The sequence below is a fragment of the Drosophila mojavensis genome, unplaced genomic scaffold (genome assembly GCF_018153725.1).
Source record: "Drosophila mojavensis isolate 15081-1352.22 unplaced genomic scaffold, ASM1815372v1 contig_74, whole genome shotgun sequence".
Classification (NCBI taxonomy): Eukaryota; Metazoa; Arthropoda; class Insecta; order Diptera; family Drosophilidae; genus Drosophila; species Drosophila mojavensis.
Window position 1 is genome coordinate 24,856,596 of NW_025318899.1, and position 25,649 is coordinate 24,882,244.

The window sequence follows — 25,649 nt, forward strand, 5'->3', positions numbered from 1 at the left end:
CACACCTTCTCCCATGTCCAGTGAAATGTGCTGCGTTTGCAATGCGCAGCGTTGCGTTCTATATATCTATATATCTGTATCTGAAACAGCATGTGCATGTGCATGTGCATGTGCATATGTATTTGTGGCTGTAGCTGTAGCAGTTGCTGCAATTGCAACTGCAACTGCAACTGCATCTGCATCTACATCTGCTCAGTGCATCTCGTTTTTGTTTTTGCGGTCATGTGCTGTACTTTTCAGCATTTTAATTTCAAATTGTCAATTGGATTTAAGTACACTCGACAGCAACACGACCAGATAATACTTATATGTCGGGATGGAGGCTCTTTTATGTTCGGATTTCCTGAAACATACTCTTATATACATATACATATGTACATATGTACATATACATGGATATGCTTGCTCTTCGTGTGATTCTCAGGCAGTCTGTGCTGCTGCGATTGTCTTCATCGCTCCCCGAACGCAAATTGCTGCCAAATTTTTGCCTATTATTATCATCACATCGCATCGCATCGCATCGCATTGCCTAAGCTTAACACACACACACACACACACACACACACACACACACACGAATGCATACACATACGCGCTGAGCTTGGCTTTATGGCCAAACGTTTTCTGGCCATAAAATTTGATTTTAAAATGTGTCGAAAGTGCTTTAAATGTGACAGAATTTGATTATGGCTTCAGTTGTTGTCGTCAGCAACAGCCCGGGGACTGAGCCCGGCCAGGCAGCAATGGCATTTTGATTGCTAGGCGCCGCCGAGGCACATGGCGAGCATTACAAGCATGCTATTGCAGGAGCTTACGGAGATTTGGCACGCCAATTGTTTAGGGACTGCCACTGGAAATTACTTCCAGACATTTGACAATTTAATGCGGCAGCAGCCAGCAGAGGCGCAGCACTCCTAATCACTGCCAAAGAGAGACACACACACTCTCAATGCGACTTCACTCACACTTTCAATTAACTGCCTCACTGGCTAATCGCAGCTGCATCAATTGCCATCGAAAGTCAATGATTATATAAGACGACGCACTCGCAAAACAATGAGAGCCCAAGCGCACTCACAGCCATTGATGAGCAATTTCGCATAATTGCATCGGCGCTAGACTTTGGGCAACTTTTGAGAGTCCTGTCTGCGGCTTCTGTGGCCAGCTGTTGCCTCTAGCCATTCCTTATTCAGCTTGGCACGCTGGGATTTCGTTTTCGATGCGAATCGAAGCCATTGCAAATTCATTTGGCGCATAATCAGTCACTAAATGTCTGACTCTCTCTCTCTCTCTCGCTCTCTCTCTCTCTCTCCCTCTCTCTCGCTCTCTTTCTATTGACGACTTTATTGCAATTACTCGCACCAAATGATTTTCAGCTATTCATTTGCTGTCTGTGCCATCTGTAATTGTTGCTGGCCCGATAATCAGCCAGAAATAACAACAGGCCAGAGCAGAGCGAGCAGGCAATTGTTGTTCGTACTGTTTGCAATTAGTGTCAATTAGCTGGCGGCTTTTGGCTGGTGTCCGTGAGTTGGGTAGTTGGAGGATAGAGGTAACTATCGCTGAAAGAATAAATGTATTTCGGGTTGATTGTGAAATATATATTTGGGTGCCTGTTTCGGTAGATAAACTTATAAATGGGTTATTTACTGTGCAGTAAGTTGGCTCTATAATGAGTTTCCAAAGCGCACAGCTCGACAGCTCGACAGAGGCCAGCACTCCGCATGCGACTCATTGGGAATGCCAGGCGCATGCTCAACAGCTGACGCACTACAGGGGCATTATCTGCGGATTGCCGGGGGAGTGAGTGGCGAAATCGCATTATAAAGGTTTTACGGGGCGAACCCCTTAAAAAATTGCGCAAAATATGCGAACTAGACTGGGATGCTGACGTACTCTCTCTCTCTCTCTCTCTATCTCTTTCTGTCTCTCGTCCCCTTGCCGGTCCGAGCTGCTGCCTGCCGATTAAATTTGAAAACTTGCCAAAAGACAGCGAAGGACAACAACGAAGGATATTTTGCAAACAAATAATAAAAATCCAATTTTACATTTAATCACGCGCTCACTCAAATAAAAAATGGAAAATAAAATGAGAGAGGAATAAAGGAGCAGAAATAAACTTTCGAGGCGACGCCTGCTGTCGCACCAAATACGCGGGCATCCCTTCTGGGCCTGACTTCTAACCCTGCAGCCATCAGGTTGGAACGCGGCTCAAGGATCAGGGCTCGAGGCTCAAGGCCCAAGGTGACTCGAGTATTTTGCTTAATTTATTGCATTTTCTACGCTGAAATGCGCAGAAACTTTGAACAGCACTCGTCGAAAATTAGGCTGCTTATGCTGCTCATGGATCTGCCCCTCCTCCCCCTGCTCCACTCCTCTCAAGCACCCCTCGCATGCGGCACACTGAAAAATGTCATTATAAGTTTCAAAAGCGTGTTAAATCCGCCAGACAAAAGGGGTTTTAAGCCTGCACCGAATCTCAACCCTGCCTCACCGTCCGCTCGCACAATAAATTCATTTTTTCCTTCTATTTCATCGCTGCAATTTTTAAGCGTAATTTTTCGTACATGTCGCACATAATTCACTCGCCCTTACACCGATTCGTGCACCCCGAACACCGGTGCGACACTTGGATTAAGTGCCGTGAAATGCTACCATATCCACATCCCCCAGCACATTAGGCAACGCCACAGAAAAATTAACAGAGAAATGCGTCTGTCTGCCTTTGATGCGAATTTCTTGTCCTCCATTCGAATCAGCTGCCATGGAGCGGTAATCGCTCTCTCCACCAGCTACAATTAAAAAGTTTTATCTCTTGAACTCCTCGAATAAGATGTAGTTCATAGTCGTAATTACACCAGTCGAGAGCGTAATTGTAAAGCATGCAAAGCTCCCTCTCCTTAAGGAATCATATTTTGTAGAAATAAATCTCTTAATTTGTTCATTTTTATAATATCTAAAATAGAGAGAGAGAGAGAGGGAGGATAGAGTAACATAGAGACAGAAAACATGTATGCAAAGGCAGAGAGAAAGAGTGAGATATTTTTATATATTAATATATTGTTATATTTATATTGACATATTGATATATTGATTGATTAATATATTGATATATATATACATATATAAATATACTCACATAATCATATATGTATGATGTACGTAAATACAGTAAAGCCAGTTATAATGACTCCGCAAACTTATATGAGTAATGGTTACAGCGTCTTCCGGATACTACGACGGCTGCGTTAGAATAGGTTTCTACTATACTTATTAATATATTGATATAATAAATGTATCATATGTAGATATACTGTTACAGGAACAGTTATGTTGCCCACATGGCAGCCCATGCGTGTTTTGTATATGCTCAGGGGTTATGTATCTTTGTTATTACTTGAAATATGACAATATATGTTTGTATTTTTATGTTTATATGAGAAAGGGAATACATCTGATAGTGAGGTTTTGAGCTGGGTGTGAGTCTCGGCGAATCGCTAAGAGGGCTCTGATTTGTTTGCACTGTTATTGCGAAACACTTTTTATTAGGTTATGCAACGGCAATCTATGACAAATGTCATCAGCGACTTGGAGCCATTACAGACGACATGTCTGGTTGGCTGGCTACGCGGCGCCCAGACTGATTTTGACAGACAGAGCCGAAAATCATGACGCATATGATAATGACAATGATTGCAGCACTGCCAAAGACGGAGCGAGGAGCAAGTTAATGCCCGCCCCCCTCGATCAGCTATGGGTGCTCCGCGTTGCTGATGCTGATGACAACTGCCTCGGTGGGGCAAGCAGCCAAGCGAGAAACGCAGGGAAACATGTGTGGCGCTGCCGATGGGCGGGAGCCATAGACACATACAAACAGAGATGTGGATGAGGATGGGGATGAGGATGAGGATGTGGAGGTTGTGGTGGGAGAGGAGAAGTAACAGACCAAACGAGACATGGATGTTTCTTTTGACTGTCCCCGCCCGCTAGGTATTGCTGCTGCTGTTGTTATTTTGTTGCTGCAGCTGCGCGTCTATCTGCCCCGTCTGCCCCGTCTGCCCCCACTGTGTCTCAGTGACAGTTGTACAAGAAATACAAATTTGCAAAATAAGCAGAGGGCGGCGAGCACTGCTGGATAAATGGCGACATGCTCAGGGAAGTGTCAACTGATTGCGCTGAGCTAGGCAGGCGTAAAAAAGCATTCAATGGGAAGGCCGAGAGGAGGGCGCTCACAAAAGCAAAAGCAAACGCCCTGCCCTGCCCTGCCCTGGCACCCTGCGAACCTGCACGTGACGTATACGCCACGTTGTGCGTGTGACGCGACAAATGACGAACAACTTGGCGAGTCTATGGCAGCTCCTGTTTTTGTCCTGACAATAAAACACAATAAAAAGAAATTATGAATAAATAATACGCAAAGTAGTAATAGCAACAGCAATGGCAATAGCAATGGCAATAGCAATGGCAATGCCAACGGCAGCAGCCTAAAAAGCATCACAAAAAAGCGTCATCTGTTTATGATTTATATATTTTTTAATATTTGACGGCCAGACAGACAAAAGCTCGGCATTTGGGCCGCTTGCCATTTGCCGTTTGACATTTGGCAACAAGCAAAATCAGTGTTCATTAGAAGGACATTTGTTCGCCAGATAGCCAGCCTGGCTTGGCTTATATTTTGTGCTCGCTATCCGCTTGCTCTGCTGCAGAGGTATTACGATTTCGCGCATCCTCTTCAAGAATAATAAAGTCTGGCTTTCATAATGGAAAATTTATGGGAGCTGCCAGACCCGCATTTCTTTTCCCATATCTGTTTCTATGCGTTACTTGTCCTATTCCGAGGCGAATCTCTTGGAAGTGCATAATAATTCTGTCTATAATACATAACAACCCATGATAATTTAACAGAAACTAGGAAGTTTTTCTTATTGCTTAAATATTATCATAATGTTATCTTAGCGTATTAAATGAGAAAAAAATGTTAGGGTACTTGCAGTTCGACTTGCTGGAAATAGCTATTTTTTTGGTTCCTTTTATAATTTTTATTCTTTTTTTTTCGGGGTAAATTTAATTAATTTTCGTGCTATTTCCGCTCTCAACGCTGCAACGCTCAATTGGGAATGGCGGACGATGGAGCTTGCCTTGCGCTTGGCACCTTGAAAAGGATTCGCGCAGACACAAATTTCTCATTAGCAGCTGCTGTGAAAAGAAAACACACTAAATTTGGCCCTAATGAAATGTTTGCCCGACACTTGTGACATCCGCGCATTCGCTCGGACATCGAGGAGCTGCTCCAGAGGCCCGGAAGCCCTGCAAAATGAATCGCATTCAGCTGGCAACTTCACTTCCTGTCGAAGCTGGTCCTTGATTAGTGTTAATTAGATTTGACCTGGCGCCGACTTAAACCCACTCTCTATGGCTAAACTTGCGAAAATTGTAATTGTAAATTTCCACAGATCAAAAGAAACTTTTCCACCATTCTAGCATTCTCTTGTGCAACTGTCTATATTACCTTCAATCGGTAGCTCATGTGTTTCCTGCCACCACCACACTTCATCCAAACTCTATGTGGCATGATTCCCGTAAACAACTTTTATCCATTCAGGCTGTAAAATGAAGCAATCCCAATGAATTCCTGCCGAATTCTCTTCCCATATGCTGTCACCTCCATTGGCAGCACTTGCTAGTCTAGATCTCTGTTGTGGGTCGCTATGTGTGTGAGCCAGTCGGCTTTTTATTTAGCAATTGCAATATTATTCTTTTCATGTATAGTAATGATGTATATGATTATATATGGATCCATACATCCATAGTTTATAGTAATAGATAAACGTTTCAGCCGCTTTCTACAGTTGAAGATTCGTTCATTCATTGCTCGCAGTCGATATAAAGTTAAATTGGAAATCTCAGGCTTTGATTGGCCACAGGTCATATAACCTCTTTCATCCGCCCTTGTAATCGGCTCTAAAAGCTGTTGGTCATAAACAAATTCTGTCTCTCTGATTCAGTGTAGAAGTAAATATATAGACAGCAGTCTGGTAAAGTCGACCATTGCGTCAAATTCAATCAATGAAGACATCACTTTCTATCTTTACAAATATTGTTTTGTGTAATACTCCCAATGATCCGCTGATGATATCTAAGAAAGCTTACCTAATTCATGCAAATGAACACAAATGCACAAAGAGCGACATACTAATGCTCACCGGCAAGCTCACATTTGGCATGGCAGCACATGCATAGAGAGGAAGAAAGAGAGAGAGAGAGAATTTGCCTTGGGCGGAAGAGGAAAGAGAAACAATTTGTGCAGCTGCTGCCTGAAGCGCGTTAAACGGAAATTATGAGTTGCAAATTAAATTTGGCTGCATTTTACACCACATTCGCTGGCTGTGCTTTTATGGTTTATGAAGTGTTGCAAAAATATCTGCAGATATGCGCCAAAATAAAACAAACAGAGCGGGAAGAAAAAAAAGAAGTGTGCAAGAGGGCGGCGGAGCCAGAGCCAAGACAAGGACCTGGAGCCCTGTTACGTGGCAATTGCTGCCTGCTGAATCAGCAAGCGAATGGCAACGTATGGCGAGCGGCATGCGGCATGCGGCAAGCAGATGAAGAGGCAGCTAAAAGTGGCACTATTTGGGTTTTGGTAGCACGGATTGAAGTGGCCCGCACTCCGAACTGCGAGCTGCGAACTGCGAGAGGGAAGCGCGCCGACTGCGTCCTGGCCACTTGTAACAACATGCAAAAGGATTTTCGTCAATTTTCGCTGGGCTCCCCTTTGCCACATGTGCGCGCTTCGCCCTCCTTTAAGCATTGAAATGGCCGCTACTCCTGCTCTGGCTCCGGCCTCATCCTTTTCGGATGGCCATTTGGCACTTCTGCTGTGCTGTTGTTCCTTTGCAGTTGTTGTGCTCGTCGATAGCTACTGCTGCTCCTGCTTCTCCTGCTTCTCCTGCTGCTGCTGTGTAGCATTCGCAGCCATTTATTGTTTTGGCGTCAGTTGTTTCATTCGCTGCCAGTTTTTCGCAGGTTTTTTTTAGCTCTTACCCCACCCCTCATAAAATCGTGCATACTCAGCATTTTTAACAGTTTATTTGCCCACAAAAAAAGAAGAGAGAAACTATTCAGCAGCAAATCCTGCCAAAAGCTGCTGCTGCCATCTGACTGGACCAGATTTTTGGGGCCTGAAACTTTTAAAGCAGAGCAAAGGGCAAGTGCTGAATTCAACAATAGGTCCATGGAATACCACGCGACATTGGCGATTGGCGATCTATTTGCAATTTGTTGTCATTATTTTTCTTTTAGCTGTTGCTCAAGTCCTCACATTTGACTCTTTTCACACAATCATGTGGAGCAATCCAGCATAAATCTCAGCAATCCCTGCCATAAATTAACCAACTGACAAATCAAATTCCTATCAATGTACGTACACAACTTTTCAAGGGCTAAAACAACAAACCCAAAGCGCAAACTATGCAACAATAAATCCGCACGAAATCCTTTAGCAATTACATCTACACAAGAGTGCTTGTGCCTGTGTGTGTCTGTGTGAGTGTATGTGTACTCAGCGAGACAGGACGAGAGTCAGCCAAACAGAGAGCACAACTGCCATAAAAAAGCCAATGGGCAAAAGAGTCGCTGGGGCCAAACTGCAAGCGCAGCAAAGCAAAGAATCGCACAATTAACAGAAAGACGACCGGAGGAATGGTTTCTGTTGCACAGTGAGCGAGCGAGATAGAAAGAGATAAAGAGAGAGGAGGGGGTAAGAGGAGCCGCTGACCGTCTGAATCCTTTTTTATTTCAGTAATTTGTGCTTTATTTTATGGGAATTGAGTATGCAGCGTTGCCAATGCCTCGCCACCAGACACAATCTTTTGATGTCCCACAAAACAGTCAAAGTGAGCCTAAAAAGTGCTCAACTTGCACATACCCTCTATGCAAATATTTGTGTAAATATGCACAAATATACTGATATGTAAAGAAACATATCTAATCACTTTTAAGTTTCCGGCTAGACAGACAGACGAACGAAATATTTGAATTTACCCTAGATCAGATCAGCATTCACTTTGTTTCTGTGTATCGACTTGTGTAGTATATACATAAGTAAAGATACATATATGATACAAAACGTATTGCGCAAAATTTAATTTTGCAAGTGGGATTCTGTTTCGGGCTGATGAATGTACCTGACAGAACAGGTACAGTAATAGCCCATAAAATAATTTCTAATCAAGATTGGGGGCAGAGTGAATCTAAACAGAGGAATAGAACAGTGGCAGAGGCTCATTGCTTGCCTTTCCTGGTATTGAGAGTTAAATACCTCATTGATTACCAATTGATGATTATCGATAAATATCGATTTCTAGCAGGCTATATTTTTGGATTGTGGTTACTCATGTCATCATGACGTATTCGTATCTAGGGCATTGCTATGAAGTCGGACCTACACAGGGTATCCTCTAGTCGAGCACTCCCAGCTGCTGCACTCTTGTAATTTCTTTTTGGCTGTAGCAACATATTTTATATGCGATGCACTGCAATGCCATTGCATCGTTGGCAAGAGTCAGCGCCGCCCCCTTGCCAACTTTATTGCCTTGCCAAATAATGGGCAGCATGTGGAAAGGACGAGGCAGGGAGAAAGGCTTCGTTTTTATTTGGCAGGAGCGCGTGCTGCTCCAGCGGCTGCTGCTGCTGCTGACGATGTTGATTGCACAGGCACTTCACTAACATCTTTGAATGTCCTTCGAGAGAGCGGGACTCTGTGAGTGTCAGTGAGCAGGGGGCAGGGAGCAGGGAGCAGGAGGCGAACATGTGCTTAGCATCATGAGCCTGATGCTAGAAACTGGGCCCAGTTTCGACTCTGGCGCTTCTGCTGGTGCAGCATGAAAAATAATGAATGCCTCGGGCTGTTATTGCAATATTTCCTCATTTCTCGTGGTACGTGCACTCTGCACTTTCTCGACCGAGTGGCAGGGGGTTCAGGTTGATCTTTCGCATGTGCTTATGTCTATATACGAAAATTGTGAAAGATTATATAAACTGTGAGTTTTTTACTTCCCAATGACCTTTTATATACTATTTATATGTATTTTTTTTCGGTTACTCTGAAGGAAACTGCAAAAACCGTTTACATAATATATTTCCTTATTTATTGTTGCTATTGCAAATACTAGACAATTGAAACAACTACTCATGATAATACAAAACGACCAGCTATGTCCTATACCTCAACAAAACATTATCAACGATATTATCATTATTATATAATTAATGGTAAATATTTAAGTAATCTAGTAGTAGTTGGAGGTGTTCAAATACTAGATAACACTAAAACAATTGAACGCTCGAACACAGCGATAACCAATCAAAATCCAAAAGGTCAGTGGACCAGAAATTCGAAAAATATATTATTATTTGTCAGTCGATCTCTAATATTACCCATAAATTCTTAGTTAAGAATAGCTGGCAAAGATTACAATGAACATTTCCGAATGGGGAAACTACTCACCAATTATTGTCGATGTATTAAATATAAAACAGCTTGAAAAATAAAAATTTTAAATATGTGTAGGTCCTTTGCAAAATAAAAAACAAAATTAGTAAATATTTATGTATTTAAAGTGTAAAGTTACTTCGCATCTGCTTAAGTGGGTGTTCATTTGATATTATATGTATAAATTGACATATATATGTATAAATTTATCAGGCGCTGTTTACGTGCAGTATTCGATTTCGAAATGTTGTTTTTTTTTTTTATCCAAACAATTATGGCTTAAATAACATAATGTTTGCTGATACCGAGCGATACGCGAGAAAAATCGAATTTTAGTGAGAAAAAGAAGTTAAAAAGAAATACGAAATTAATGTGTTATAAATAAGACACTATCTCCACCTGTAAAAAGTCTCCATTATTCTCAATCTCAAATATCAACCTATAAAGCTAGATATATTTTAATAATTTTTTGTAAATTCACTCTTTAGGGACTTGCAGATGGCAAGGCTCAGATTATTTTGAAGCGAAGCCCACAACATATTTGACTGAAACTTAATTCAGTGCTGGAACTTAATGTTGCCGAGGCGGCCGATTAAATTTCTCGTGATGCACTCACCTGCAAATGAGCAGCCAACTGTAACTTGAAGGCGAACTGTGACAGTAATCGCATTCGCTGGCCACTCATCAACGGCAGCTCATTTTCACACGCTGTCGCTGCGAAACAGTGGCCCGCAGTGGCCAGACAAAAGTCGTTGGCTCTAATTGTGCCATCAGTGGGGCCAATATGTTGGGGCTGTCGGGACTGCCGGGACTGCTGGCCAGTCAACATGGCATTCACTGACACCCGCCCAGCCCATGTTTGGTAATCCAAAACGTTGGCAGCTGTTGACCCAATAGCGTAACCAATTTTGTCGGGCGTCTGCTATGTGACAGTGGCCAGCAGGCACTGGGGCGCTGGATGCTCCACTTCATCATTACCCAGTCGTTATCGCTTTTTTGCATTTAAATGATGGCCTAGCTGCATGCGCTTCGTGGGCTCTGCTGTCTGTGTATGCGTTTTGAAATGCGCCCCCCACGTCCGCTGTCAAATTTTGCTAAAGTTGCTTTTGCCCCACGTTTGCGCTCTGTCGCTCGAAATGCTCTGGGGGCTTGTATCACACATACGACGCGTGGGCTGCGGTCGCATGCATAATATTCCACCACCAGTGGCCACCAGTAGCCGCCACGCAAATGCATATTAACATTTTCAAAAATGTAGGCAAAATGTATTTTCTTTTTTTTTTTAATACTTTGCATGTGTGTGTCTATATAAGCAGTCTTATTTCCCTGTCAGTATTCAGTCAACTTGAAGAAGGAAACACAACCCCTAGTTCTATGCAAACAGATAATCTCCATAGAAACTATAACAAATTTCTTGTTTTACAGTTCAGATTTGGTTGTGGATTTTCTATCAAAATGATTTAGGCAAGAGCTCCGAAATCGGGTTCAACAAATAACTTATGGGAATGAGCCCCCTGAATGAAGGACACAAACAACTCGCGTCTGATTGGTTTTACCATAAGTGAGCTCTGAGGGTGTTTGTTGTATTTTTCTACATTGAGTAAATCTTACATTATCATATATCAGAAATCATAGCTGCGCTATTATTAAACTAAATGTCGTTTATTTTTCAGTCACTGGTCAAATGAATTAGGGATGAGATATCATATAGATTTTGTATATATTTTAAATAATAAGAAAATAATTTAAATGATAATCTACGAATTCTGGATACAAAGTAGCCCAAAGAACCATTCGATAATATGTATGCAGCATTTGCGACCTTCGATTACCCAGTGCCCAGGTATCAGCAGAGCTCAACACGCATTGGCCAATCCAAAATTATGTTTAAGTATGCAAACAGGCGCATCCTGGTCTCAGCTAGGCGCTGTGATAACCCGCTGATGCCATATAAATAACAGATTTAGTGGTCCGGCCTGGCCTGTTGGCCACTTTGTTTGTTTTGGCCCTTTTAGTCGGCGCAAACAGCAACGTCAGATAGAGCAGCTTTGTTCTAAACCCAGCAGCCGGACGCAACAACCAGCCGGGCAATACTCTGGTCCAGCTGGCCTGTTTTTATGTGCCCTAGCGCTGGTGGCTCTGGCGTGGACTGCGATTGTTTAGGAAATGCGACACCAGCAACGAAGGCGTAGTCGAAGGCGAAGGAGAGGCGAGGCGGTGTGGACGGGTGCGTCGGACAGAAGCAAACAATGGCCTCGACTTCATTGACTGCGTTAATTGCTGTCATTCGTTTGAAAAGTCATACGCGCGATTTTTGCGATCAAGCGCAGGACGACCACTGGTCTGGTTTGGTCTGGTTTGGTCTGGTCTGGTCTGGAGCGTCGTTAAAACTGATGATGATGCGTTTACCCCTTCGCTCCCGTCGTGTTGTAGACCAAGCCCTCCATAACATTCAAGATTGGCATTCCATAACATTTAAGAACCGCACTTTTATGTCGTCATCATCGCTGGAAGCAGCAGCAGTAGCAGGAGTAGCAGCAGGACCAGCAGCAGGAGCAGGAGAGGGAGTTTTTGCTGTTACTGTGAGCCCTAATCTCCCATTGCGACTAAAAACAATCGAAGCTTTTACTTTTACACAGCGCCGCCCTCAACCAATCATTTATGTCATATTATCTGGTTATTTGCCCACCCCGGACCATATGGGACCCAACGGAATGGGTCTGCCACTCTCCTCGTTCTTTGCTATTTTCACAAATCCAATTTAGCTGGTAAGCCAAAAAAAAAGAATAAGTTCATACCCTGCATCCTTTTACAATGTGTAATAAAGGGTGGAGTGCGCTTCCTGCAAACGTATGTAGTTCCATATTCATAATTTAACCCGATTTACTGAAGACCGTCGATTTGTATAGATTTTAGTCTGACTTCAATGAATTCACTTCGAGAAAGCCATTCTTGCTTAGCCCGACTGCTTGGCTCTGGGCTGAATTTCTTGTCTGGCATGCCCGGCTAGAAATTTTGCTTGTCTGTATTCAACTATTGATTTTCCTCGGTCACACTGAGGGTCAACCAAATAACAGCTTAACAAAGGCTCTGCATTACACAGACAGTATCTAGGGCCATTTTGGTTTTGAGTTAGAGCTAAAAAGGATAGGAGGCTTAAATAGCGAGTAAACGTATTGAAGTTGAGACATGCCAAGGAAACGAAAGAAATATTGATTAGGTAACGAACTATCACTCTAATCTCAATTATTTTCGATTCCTAAGCAATAATAACCAACATGGTAGATTAGGCTAGTCGACTCAGGTTGTCGTCCCGTTCAAGAATAAATGTATATACTTTTCGAGTGAGCTAGACGGAAGATTATAGACCGATTTCCCATTTTTGATGGGTTAAAAAAATTAAGAAACAACAAAAAAAAAATCAAGAAGACTGGGGAGAATAATTAATATATATTTTTTTTATACATTACATATTTTACTTTCAATTTTTATTGATTGAGACTTTAGGATAAAATACATGATGTTTTCGAGAAGAGATGATCTGTTTCTATGAAAAAAAAAATTTTTTTTTAAATAAAACGCGTCGCTCTTTTTCACGGATGGACTATGTCATACTATTCCGACTATGTTACATAGAGATTGAGGTTCACAAACGAAGAACTAAAATTGAATGCCTATTTATTGATCAAAAGCTCTCCGTTGTTTATCTATGTGATATAAAAGTTATAACTTTTTATTCTATTCAAGTATAACAAAATATTTATTTGCGTTCTGTGTGGATGCGAAGCTTCTAAACCCATCTTGGATACAGCTTAGGCAGTACGTCGCTGAACTGCTGACGTTGCTGCTTTCGCATTCCCACGTCGAGCGTATTTCGCTGATCGTATTTCCGCAGCTGGGCGGCCACTGAACAGCTCGCTCTGCAGCCTCAGCAAAGTTGCAATGGCATCGGGTTGCTCTAATTTAGAAGAGCTTACGTTGTTTTCTAATACTGTTTACAAAATAGTTGTGTATAGCACCCAATGCTACGACTTATGATTGCAAGATTGGCATAAGTCAACATACTAACTAATGGCTAAGCACTAAAGTTGTTTTACAACTTCCTAAAATTTGTGATTTTAAAGCATGAAATGGATGTATATGCATATGCATATATGCTCGGCTCTAGTGACCAGTGGGTTCTTCTGCAACTGGCCAGCGGATGTACATAAATTCCGCTCGTGTGGTTTTCGAAATGCATTACGAGCAACCCTCGAGCTGCAGCTGGGGTAAGCTAATCAAAGACTTTGCCAACAATTTACTTATCCCGCCGTCTGACCCCAGTCCGACCTGTTAGCGGGACTGGGGATGCACCCCAGTGGTGCTTCCATCATATTGACTCCCTTCACGCGAATTTCCTTACATGCAGGCGTTGGCTGGAAGCTTTTCGGGTCCGTCCGTTTCGTTCCGTTCCGTTTTTCCGTCCTCTTGGGCAGCTCATGCATAAGCCAATTTGCGTTGCCTAAGCTCAGGCGCACCAGGGTCAAAGAAGTGTGGAGAAGGAATGCCAGGATGACGCGGCTAACTGCCGCCCACTTTATGCATTTATGCTCCTTTGTCTGCGGTTTTTTGTGCTCCTTGTCTGCGGCGCCGGGTCATTAATTCGGAAGCGAGCGCAGCAGCGTCGACTTTCGACTCCCCCATCCGCGGTGCCCCCAGTGCTAGCCTAACACCAGCTGGCTCAATCAGCTGGGCAGTCGGACATGTGGACCCAGTCCCAGTCTTAGCTGCATTTCCCCAGTGAGAAATTAGGAAATTGCATTTGCTGGCAGAACGAAGCGAGCCGCAATATCTCCTAGCCCGGCGAACGGACGCAAGGACCCACGGTCCAAATAAAGCGACGTGCCAACGGAATTTACGCGCTGCACTCCAATGAAGATTTGCAATCGGCGATAGGCAAATTCAGCCGACCAATTGAACTGAGGCGAGGCCCGACGGAACAGACTGCGAAACGTGGAAATTGCCAAAATGTAAATTCATATGCACAGCGCCCGAATGCAGGGCTGGTCATACAAATTTATTGCTCATTCGCGGCGCATGCGGTCAACGTCATCAGCATAATCATCATCAAGCCTGCTTTTCGCCAGACTGCGCTGAAATATTCATAATCAACGCGGCATTAGAAACGGCAGCAGCGTTTGAATCCCGTTACGTTCTGTCGCTGACCAAGCCCCGTTGCCATTGCCACTGAGTCCAAAATAAATCAGCGACTGCTGTGCGGTTTGAGCATACCGTGCCTGGAAAGCAGTCCGACATTTGCCTGTCGAGGATCCCTCACGGGTTGCATATTTAATTTTCGGCAGATTAAGCTGAGAGAGCTGGGAATTGGTAACTGAACGGCAGTTTCGGCTTCTTGGATTTCAATAAGTGCAACGAATCGTTGCACTGCCTTTGAGTCCGTCAGAGAGACAGATAGACAGACAGGCAGTCAGTCCGTCCAGGAAGCTGGCAGCAGGAGCAGATGCTGGCGACAATAACAGCCATTAAGTCTGACCAACACGTAACCGGGCAATAAACAAGCGTGACAAATGATGCTGCTAAATGAAAGTTGATTGCCAGTTGACGGCCACACCTATTTTGACTGCCCGGACAGGAGCTGCTCCGACTGGCAAGCAATCAAAATTGCCAGCGAGCCAAGCCAAAGCGAATGCCTGCAAGGCGAATGGCAGGAGGCAGCGTGGAAAAAATCACAGCACGAACGCCACGCAACGGAAGTTAGTGCAGAAGCAAATGTCGCTCGCATCGTTATGGCACACCCGGACCCGGACCCAGACCCAGACCCGGACCCAGACCCAGACCCGGATCTGTTGTCCGGGCCGGTCCAGCTGGTCCCGTGCCATTCCGGCCGTATTAATAATGATGGTGGCAGCGACACAAAACGCAAAATGGCTGACGCTTTTGCTGTCGACGTCACGTGTCGAGGCTGCGTGTGATTTCTGGACAGCAGGGCGCAAAGCGACTTCGAATATCGTGCGGCCGCACTACAAAGGGCCAATGCCAAGCTGAAATTGCAATCCGACTTTGTCTTCCGCCCGGCTGCTCCATCCAAGATCGCCGACGTCCCGTTGTCGCCCTCTGATTGCATCGGCCATGCCCCTGCCGATGTCTACGGGGGGGGTCAGCACATCGTCCATTATTATAGTCCGTGTCATTGTTGACGTTGCCGTTGCCGTTTCTGTTGCCGTTGTTGTTGCTGTTGCCGCTGAGCTATCGCATTGTCACATTGAACTCGCTCGTCTTGTCAGTCGATAAAAATTAAATTAGTTAACAGCATGGGAGCAGAGCAGCGCTGCTCGCTGCAGCAGCAGACCAGACAGCATCTGATAAATGCACTGTAATCTGTCAAGTAGAGCTCGCTTGAAATTAATTTAAACAAATTGAAAATGAATGGGGGATAAGCCAAGCGGCATGTGCACGGCTTGAGCTGTTATTGCAGTCGATCTTTCAATGCAACTGATTCACACAATAGCCAGCCTGAACAATATAATGTGGCTAATAATCGCGAATACCCAGAGTTACAATCGTCGAAACTTTACGAATTAAACTTCGCCACGGAAATTGTCATCAAATGAAACCAAATTGAACCAGCCAGTACCTGTGCCCACACTTGAAGCTGTTTAAGGTACACTCTCTCTCTTTCTCTCTCTCTCTGTTTCTCTATTTCGTTCGAATGCGCGTCCTGAAGTCAACCAGGCGGCAAACAAATTACTAATTGGCAAGCAAAACGCTCTGCTTGTTTTCTAACAAACAACGCAACGACCACGATGGCGTGTGTGTGTGTGTGTGTGTGTGTGGTCTCGTCTGGTCTGCCAGAGCATGTTTCGCAAGGACACCAAGGTGGCACACAAGGATGCATGCCCAGCACACAAGCTTCATTAACTCAAACTATGCAGCTGTGCTGCATTTTGCGATTATCAAATTGTCTTTGCACACACGAAGCCAATGAGGGCGCAGATTACTGAGAACGAGAACTAACAACTGGCGACTGCTCGACTACCGACTGCCGACTGCGGACAGACGACTACTGATGGCAAATAGCAAGTGGTAAAGTTAGGATGGCATCCCGAGTCGCATGGAAATTCAATGGACAAACTGGCAACCGCAGAAATATGAAGCGCTCGGTGCGACGATGACATCATTAACAACAGCAACGGTAACAGAATGCGGTAAAGCCATAGCACAGATATGAGATACCCTTTCAAATATCGCTCAAGCGCGGCATAGTTGAGGGACTCATACGACAGACTTGAAATGAAATAAAGAAGTAAAATAATTAATAAAAGAGAAACGCTTAGATGTAATGGGGCTGGCAATATCTTTCATTGGTCATATAAAATCAAAGCAGTAGAGTATTCCTTGAGAACGGTGCTAAGCAACAGGCATTGACTCTAGAGCTTTAGAAGGGTAGAGCACACCCTGAATAGCTTCAGGATGTTTTGTAAAGCAGACATGCAAGAGGCATGCAAATATGTGGCAGGCTATGATGGCGATGCTTGATATGGCAGAGTGACAAACTGACTCGACTGGACACAGACTGGAGAGGAACGGACAGGAGCTGTACGCATGCCGCATTATCACACCTGACTGTGATGTGCAGAGACGGCGCTGCTGCTAAATTTGTTGCACTTGCGGAAGTTGGGCTGCAAAATCTGTAGTGTGAGCTAAGCGAGCTGCTGATTGATGGTCCCGACACTGCTGAAGTGCTGCAAGAGTTGCTTAAAGCAAGTCGATAACGAACCAAAGTAGAGCCTGTACAAGTGGACAAACAAGTAGACCAGATAAGTTGTTAAGCTGTAGAACGATATAGTATTGATAGACCGTAAAATAGCTAAAAGTCCTAGAGGCAGTTTTCAAATTTATCATATGTGGAGAAGTCAGATCCGATCATAACAGATATGTAAGAGTTACAAAAATAAAGAGGGGCTACAGGCTGTCCATTGGAGGGACCCATTTGGCAGCCGTATACCATTCGAGAGAGACGGGCACAATACGTCGTACTGCCTCAAAGCGGACATCAACATCAAAATGAATTGTATTTTTCTTTGATATCAAAATATATAAAAATTAAACATATGTATAATGATATGAGCAGCCTGTTAGGGCTGCCAGACGGGACCGTCGAATATGGGCAGTCCTGCATATATATGAAGGGAAATCAAGTAGTAAGCAACCTGTCTTTAAAAAGTACTTTAACTCTACTTTTTCTCAGTGAAGGTTCTCTGTGCTTCTCTCTGTCTTCTCTCGCTGCTTCAGGCAGGCAGTTTGTGGCTTCATCGGGCCACAGGGAGGCTGAGAAGTCGCCTGAAAGCCCTTCTCAGTTAATGCTTGTTGTTGTTGCTGTGTGGAAAACAAAACTTTCGCTAATGCAAAATATAGGTCAGTTCATTGGATTGCAGGAGAACTTTAGAAGTAACCGCTTTCCGCCTTCTGCCTCCTGTCTTCCGCTTCCCTTCCTTTCCCATCCCTTCCCAACTCAGCTGTTATGTGCAAATATTTTCCATTTAATTAACGCATGGAAACTAGCTGCAAAGATAGTTTCGCGGCAGGAGGGGGGCCTCTGTCGCAGCAGATTAAAATAAATTGCATAGAAATTTATCATTCGAATCTGGGAGCCAGACAACAAAAACAACAACGCCAACAACAGCAGCGGCAGCTTGACACAGTTGCGAAACTTGGCAAGAAACCGAAGCTTGGGGTCAGTTTGCGTATCTCTCTGGCGGTGTAGATGTGTCTGTAATTGTGCGCTTGTGCCATAATTAATCATAATAAAAGCAGAGCCGGCAGCAGACCAGGTAAAAGCGAGGCCCGAGCGAATGAAAAAACCACACTTTGCCAACATATTCTTTGCCATCAAAATAAATGAGCCAATTAAGCGGGCCACAAGTGAAAATGGCTGGCAAGAGCCTCCGTGTCCTGATGAGGGTAGCCCTTAATCGTCCGAGACTCGAGCACCTATACTGAATCTGGGGCTCAGGTGTTGCGCATCATCGTCAGCTTCTCGGATTGGGCCGCTGAATCCCTCGGTTGTGCCAATTTATGCGCCTGCTGCTGAAATTTATGTATTCCTCTTAGCGACTTAGCCCGTCCCTTCCATTCCTTTTCCATGCGCCCATGCCTCCTCCTGCACTGGACCTGACTAGAAAGGGCGGGCTAATGGCGTTGACTGGGATTAACTCATTTGAAAATTTGTTTCTAATGAAACTAAAAGAGTCGCTAATTGTTGCACCGTTGTCAACGTCGCGACTCGTCTGTGTCTGCGTCTGTTTCTGTTTCTGTGGCTTTCAATGGGTTTTGGTTTGTAGAATTTGCCGAGCTCGCTAATTGCATGCAATTTGCTTCAAGCGACAAGTTACTCCCATTAAATTATCTTCGGCTTAGAGCCACGAACAGAACGAATAACATCGAACGCTCTTTAGTTTCTTGTTGCCTATGAGCTGGAATGAAAGCATATTCAACTATTCTGCTTAACTTCTTAGAATAAATTTATCTTAAAGAACTTGACTCACTTCGAATATACCGATGCTGGCTTCAAAATATATATGTTGGCCAATTTTTAAATTATTCAAAGAATTATGATTAACCTTCTTTAGCCAGAGAGCATACTTGGATTTAGTACAGTCGAGTCTCGATAATTTGAGCTCCTCGAAATCGAAAATCGCGGTAATTCGAAAACAAATTCTATCCCCTAAGAAAATATTCGGTCTCGATAATTCTCGATTATTTGAATAAAATAAAATAAGAAATTGATTCCCTTGTCATTTCGAATTACCGTATCTCCACTGTATATATCTCTTGAATAAAAAGCGGAAGACAGAAATAGATCTAATGTTCTTTTCACTGACTCGTATTTCAAATTTATTCATCTTCAACTTGAGCTCTGCCGTATACACAATTATATGCCATACGGATTCCCCATATAATATAAATTAATTAAAATATCTATCTCCTTATAGTTTATTATTTATTAATCTATTTATTAATGATATTTGTAATCTTTTCAGGTATGTAAACAATTCCGGAATTGGCGTCGGTAAGCAATCTAAGGAAAACCCCTAAATTTTATATTGTTACTAAAAAATGTCGGTTCTGCCAGCCACTGCTGACTGACGTCAGAGCTCAAAATATTTGTACAGTCCTATAGTGTTTATACGCAAATACTTGCGGAATCTTGTAAACAGACTCGCATGAAGATGCCAGAGCAAATAGAACGCGGAAAGCGAGACATGAATGCGACAGTTGACTTAATCTGGGACTACATTATGCCGACTATTATTAGTAGCTGTGGCGCAGCAGGAAGGAGCCGACAGACGCTCGCCCGCCTTATCAGCTAGTCCCATTATATGCGCATTGTATCTTATAAGAGAAAGCAACAAATTGCACTTTTAATTGACCATCTTTACTGTCAGTTATCTTAACAAGCTAGGGCTAAAACGCAACTAAAACTAATTAGAGCTGTGGCACGTAACTTGGCACAAATCATGCGGCAGCTGTTTCGCTCCGGGGTCCACTTCGTCAGGGGCTCCAGCAGAGGCAGTCATGGCAACAGCAGTAGGAGCAGCTGGCTTGGCTGGCAACGTATTTGCATTTTGCCCTCTGTCGCTTGCTAGACGCAGGCGCTCCTCCAGCCCTGCCGCCCGGACAACCGCAAAGGCAATGGCGGCGCCCAGCAGCGAGCCGGCCAGAACATCCGACCAGTGGTGTTTGTAATCCATGACTCGACTAAGGCCGACAAATGAGGCCAGGAAGACGCAGAACAGCTGGCACACTGGACGCAGCAAGCTGCCAGGCAGCGGCCAGCGGATGCGCTCCAAGTGGAGAGCCATGAAGACCATTCCGTAGAATGCCATGCTGGAGTGGCCACTGGGAAAGGAGACGTGGGTGTCGGCGAGCATCTCCTCGGTGGCCCCCGATAGATCCGTGTTGCATCTGTAGACTGTGTGGTAGACCCCGCCGCTCCGATGCACTTCGTCTGTGCAGTAGCCGTTATCGGGCAGCTGCGGCCGACAGACCTCAAAGAAATGCGGACGCAGTCTTCCGATCACATTCTTGCCCATGTCCTTGAGCAGTGACTCCGCGGCATAGCCCAAAATGAACCAGCGCAAGGTGTTGTACACACGCCAATACTGGCGACTCCCCTGCCAAGCTCGACTGGTCTCCAGGATCAGCAGAGCCATCATCGGCAAATAGATACCAATGCAATGAAGCATGGAGGAGGACACCGTACTCTCCCGGTAGGGATACATTAGTGACTCGTCATCGCAGAAGAAACCTCGTTGTGTCGTTGGCGGCCAGAGCTCTTTGAAATACGTGCTCAGCAGGAGCAGCAAGCCAAGCAGCGCTAGGTCCAGCAGTAGGCGGAAATGTCCGCGCTTAAGGAATAGCTGGCTGAGATCTAGATCGAAACTCATGATTCGTTCAGTTAGGCAGCTCGCGCGTCACTGATCGCATCAAGCACCCAGGCGCGACGTTAGACCTCAGATTAAGACTTTAACATAATAAAGTCAAGCCTCTTTGACGACTCAATCTCTGCTGATTACCGCTGAATTATATATAACACTACGGAAAGTTTATTACTACAAGCTGGCAAAGATTGAATACTCTTACACACATACGTAGTGCACCGATGATTGTATACGAAAATATTCCTCTATTATTATCAACTTGATCAGCTCAGGGGAAGTCAGCTAAAGCTATTCGCTCTAGGTATATAAATTCTGGCGGCATATAAAGTTAATAAAATAAATTGTTCCACGTGAATTGGAATTTACAATAGTAAATTATGTACAGCAAAAACTGAAATTCTATAAAAATACATATGAGTCGACATGTTAAAATTTGGAGACTCGAGCTGTAAAGGTGTATGAGGTATAATTAAATAACAAATTTTCGATTAAGGTTTTTATTCGATAACAAAATATCGGGAGACAGACGGACAGGGCTAAATCGTCGCCCTGATCAAGAATATATACACTTTGTTGGGTCTGCCATGTCTCCTTCTGCCTGTGGCAGACCTTCAACTTTTAACTTTCAACAAAACTAGAACATCTAGTCTCATTGTTGTGGTGGATCCACACTGTACATCATTTTATCTTTATAATATAATTTAAAGCAGGTCTACTTATGTCGCTAGTCTATAATCTCATTTCTGCTCCCATTGACAGTTTTCATTTGATGTACTGGAAAGATCTTTTGCACCATACAATTATTTCTTTGAAAATAGTCGGGTTGTCTATAAGACTTATCAGATTATCTAAAAAAGGCAGCTCCCTAAAGCAGCTGTGATTCATCTATCGATGACATTTAAAAGTGAGTCGGCAAAGTATGTTTAATTCTAGCGTGAGAATGAGGAATGAGCCAAGGCCTTAGCCCTATAATCTTATTTAACTATAGTTAAAGGTGCTACACTTATTTCACAGAAAGAGCGAAATATCTTTCACTAAATACATTATCGACCGGCATCAGCAGCGAGTTTTATATTTTGAGTGTATTAAGATTTCTAAGTGCTGCTCATTCCGTAATGATTAAATATGAATTCTGTGTTATCAGTGCCTCTAAATTAGTTCCCCAAGTTATTGGCCTTGACAGATAAGCATCGCATGCACTCGCGCACGTGTTGCGTCTCGGGGATTCTACTAGTTGTATAATATTTTTAATTTTAGCCTTTGTCCGGCCTTCAGAGTTCAAATGTATTTGGCATGAGCTTGTTTTTAAAAACATTATAATCAAAATATTATTGGCAAAACGAATGTGGATTTCTGTTGAGCTTTCATGCAAAGCTGCTCTAATACTGCATTCTTATGCGAATCCAGTTGGAAGTATCTGAAGCACTTGAGTCATCATGCCCAAATTTGAGATGAGCAGAGCTGCTGCCCGACCGAGGCACGCGATTCCCACGATCATTCAAGCAAAGACCCAATGAAGATAAAGTTTATCATCTATGCCAGTCCCTTCATTCGCGCGACGTGTAGATGACGCAGCATAAATATTGAGCTATCAATGTAGTCGTGCATACAATACCCTGTAATCAATACACCCTGTGTCTATAGTATACATATATGATTGCTTACCGAATTCCGAAATTCACTCTTCTCCTTCAGCATCAACCAACAAATTCCACAGTCGACTACTCTAGCATAGATGTGACACAGTTAGAGGGTATACTTTGTGAGTCACATAGATAAACAATTATTTACAATAGCAACAATAAAACAATTAGGCTATTTTGATGAAACAAGGTGAAATTTGTAGATAAATTGATTACAAATATAGGTAAACATGAAACACAAGGGAATTTCACAGTTTGTGAATGCGCTGAGCACCTCATATGAGAATTAAATTTGAAATTTGAATTTCAATTCAGCGAAGCGTAAGCCTCGAATATTACTCATCATCATTCGAATCTGTTGTGTTTTTTTGGCACCCTCATTAAAAAGGATTTATAAAAGGTTTGCAAACATATTTTCAAATTCATGAGTGAGGCATAAATATCTATACATACAAATACAAATACAAATGATATAAATAAGTATGAATAAACAGCTGTACATATGTATGTATTCCATGTATGTAAATTCCCTGTATACATTTGTGAATGTTTCTGAATTTGCCATCATAAGTTGTTAATTAGGAGAAATAGGCGCTTATCGATAATATTCATGGAATGCAAGTATATAGCTTATTATTCACGTACTTTTAAATCGAACGAATTTATTGATGGGTGTACGGGCAAACGTATTACAATATGAGTACAACAGTTTATCATGAAACTATGCATAAGTTGTGAGGCTGAATGCAAATTATATTTTGTATTAGGTGCCCAACTCAAATAAATATATAAATATGCGATATGTCGATATTTGAATGAATCTTATGAATACGTGGAATGAGTAAATGTTACAAATGCATTTGAACGATTTGGTACTGGACTACAATGGACTTATGCGTTAATTAGAGTACTACAAAATACACATGGACTACAGGCTAACTTATTTATATCTTCCAGCAACTCTGTCAACTCTGATTCACAAACTGTTCTTCGTTCAGGCTGTATTTTATTTGATTTGGAATGTTTCATTACAAATTTGCACTTTGGCGAATCTCTCCGAAGGGCGATCCGGCTATACTTTGGTACAATACTGGTCATCGCTGTAGCTGCTGTTGACACAGTAGGGAGGCGGGGTGCTGGGGCAGACCTCCTGCAGCGTGGCCGAGGTGTCCTCCCGTCTCAGGCCGACGCCCAGGCTGACGGCGTGGAAGGGCGACTGGAACAGCTTGGCTATGTAGCGGGCGGTGATCAGGGCTCCTGCCACGCCCAGCAGCGAGCCGGTCAGCACATCGGACCAATGATGCCAGCTGTCCATGACGCGGCTGAGCGCAGTGTACCACGCCAACATGACGAGCAGGAACTGCAGGAAGTGGCGCACGAGCTTGGAGCTGCGCCAGCTCAGCTTGCGCTGCAGATAGAGGGCCGTGTAGAGGAGCGCGTAGAAGGCTATGCTGGAGTGGCCGCTGGGAAAGCTGAGGCGCGCCTGCCGGACGTCCGCTACGGTGAAGCCCTCTGCGGCGCACTCGTAGTTCTCCACGTAGCGATGCAGATTGATCGGATCGCTGCAGAGGCTGCCGTCGCTCAGCTGCGGCTGGCACACAGCCATGAAATGCGGTCGCAGGCGCCCAATCGTGTACTTGCCCACCTCGGTGGCGTCGAAGGTCAGCAGCATGCCGAACATGAAGTAGGTCAGCTGCCGGCCTAGCTCCACGCACCAGGCGGACAGCTGCCAGCCGAGCAGCTCCACTGTCGATGACAGCTCGCCGGCGCGCATCGAGTCCACGTACTCGACTACCGCAAAGACGAGGAACGGCAGGGCGCCAGTCAGCAGACCCAGCAGCAGGGGCGTCACGGTGTTATCCCGGAAGGGGTACCGTATGCTCTCGTCGTCGCAGAAGAAGCCGCGCCGCTCCGGCTCCACGGCGAACTCGTAGATGCAGATGGGTATCGTCAGCACCACGATGACGAACAGCTCGATGAGCAGGCGGCGCAGTGTTTGGCGCTGGGCGGCAGAGGCTCGTCTCAGTTCCCTGTCCGTCTGGCCGTCGGCTGCTGCGGCGGAGGCAGAGGCGGAGGCGGCTGTGCTATTTTCGTTGTCGGCGTCGCGCATTTTTCCGCTTCTCGCTGGTCTCAATGCGTTTTTAATTAGTTAATATTCCAATTTTTATGCTGTCTAATTAAGTTTGGGTTCGTTGGTTTTGTTATTATTTTTGTAGTTTTTTATACCCGACGAATTCGTTGGCGTCGTTGCGGGTTCGTTGTCAGCGGCGGACTGAGCTGGCCTCGAGTGGGTAACGTTCTTTTAATTTAACGATCATTTCATGCGCGACGGAGCTCCTCTCATCGCATATTGTTTTTTAAGGTCTCTCCACTTATCTCTCTCTTTCTCTCCCAGTTGTATTTTACTATGCTTGCAGTTAGCTTAGTTCCAGATTAGACTACAAGCAATTCGCATTGTATTCGCAGTCGGTGGGCGTGCACTGAAAGAAGAGCAGTATTGATAAATTAGACCCAATTAGAATCGAAAACTAGAGCTATCTAAGAATCGCGTGCGTACAAGGCAATTTTGCTCAGTGTAGCAATTTCGTGGCACTTGATAAGCGCAAGTAGAGAGCCGCTCAAGATCATTTTGATAAGATAAATAAAAGCGTGTTCCAGATAACAGACCCTCACTAAAGCGCCGTATTCGTCACCTGGGCTGGGTTTTGTGCCAATTCATTGATGCTCAGCTCATTTGAGTGATAAACTGACTGGCAAACAGTCGCTGCCGCTTGCAGCGTTTATCGCTTTCACCTGCCATGAAGCGCACATTGCGGGTCAAGAGCTGCCCCCGCGGGGTGACTCACTCGCTCTGCTCATGACTCGCTAAGTAGTCGCCTATTGTTTGGAGCCAGTGAAGCATTCAATTGGCGCGTTGCACGCACTCGATTGAGATTCGCACTATCATCTATGAGGCGGCAGCTAAGAGTGCAATGCGAACACGCTAATCTGTTGCGCCTCCAGCTCCAAGAGCAAGAATGGGCCCCATTGTGCGCTCTGATCTTTGGCCGAGCTCCGCGCTCGTAAACGCCGTCT

The 25,649-nt window shown here is 44.2% G+C and overlaps 2 protein-coding genes across 2 annotated transcripts; both read right to left on the reverse strand.

Annotated features, from left to right (window-relative positions):
- Window positions 1–19,903: 19,903 nt before the first annotated feature.
- Window positions 19,904–20,987, reverse strand: LOC6583544 (putative phosphatidate phosphatase). The gene has a single exon (XM_002009174.4). It carries the CDS (start codon window positions 20,935–20,937, stop codon window positions 19,972–19,974), a length of 966 nt encoding a protein of 321 aa, XP_002009210.1. The 5' UTR covers window positions 20,938–20,987; the 3' UTR covers window positions 19,904–19,971.
- A 2,573-nt stretch (window positions 20,988–23,560) lies between these two features.
- Window positions 23,561–24,739, reverse strand: LOC6583545 (putative phosphatidate phosphatase). The gene has a single exon (XM_002009175.4). It carries the CDS (start codon window positions 24,682–24,684, stop codon window positions 23,647–23,649), a length of 1,038 nt encoding a protein of 345 aa, XP_002009211.1. The 5' UTR covers window positions 24,685–24,739; the 3' UTR covers window positions 23,561–23,646.
- Window positions 24,740–25,649: the final 910 nt, after the last annotated feature.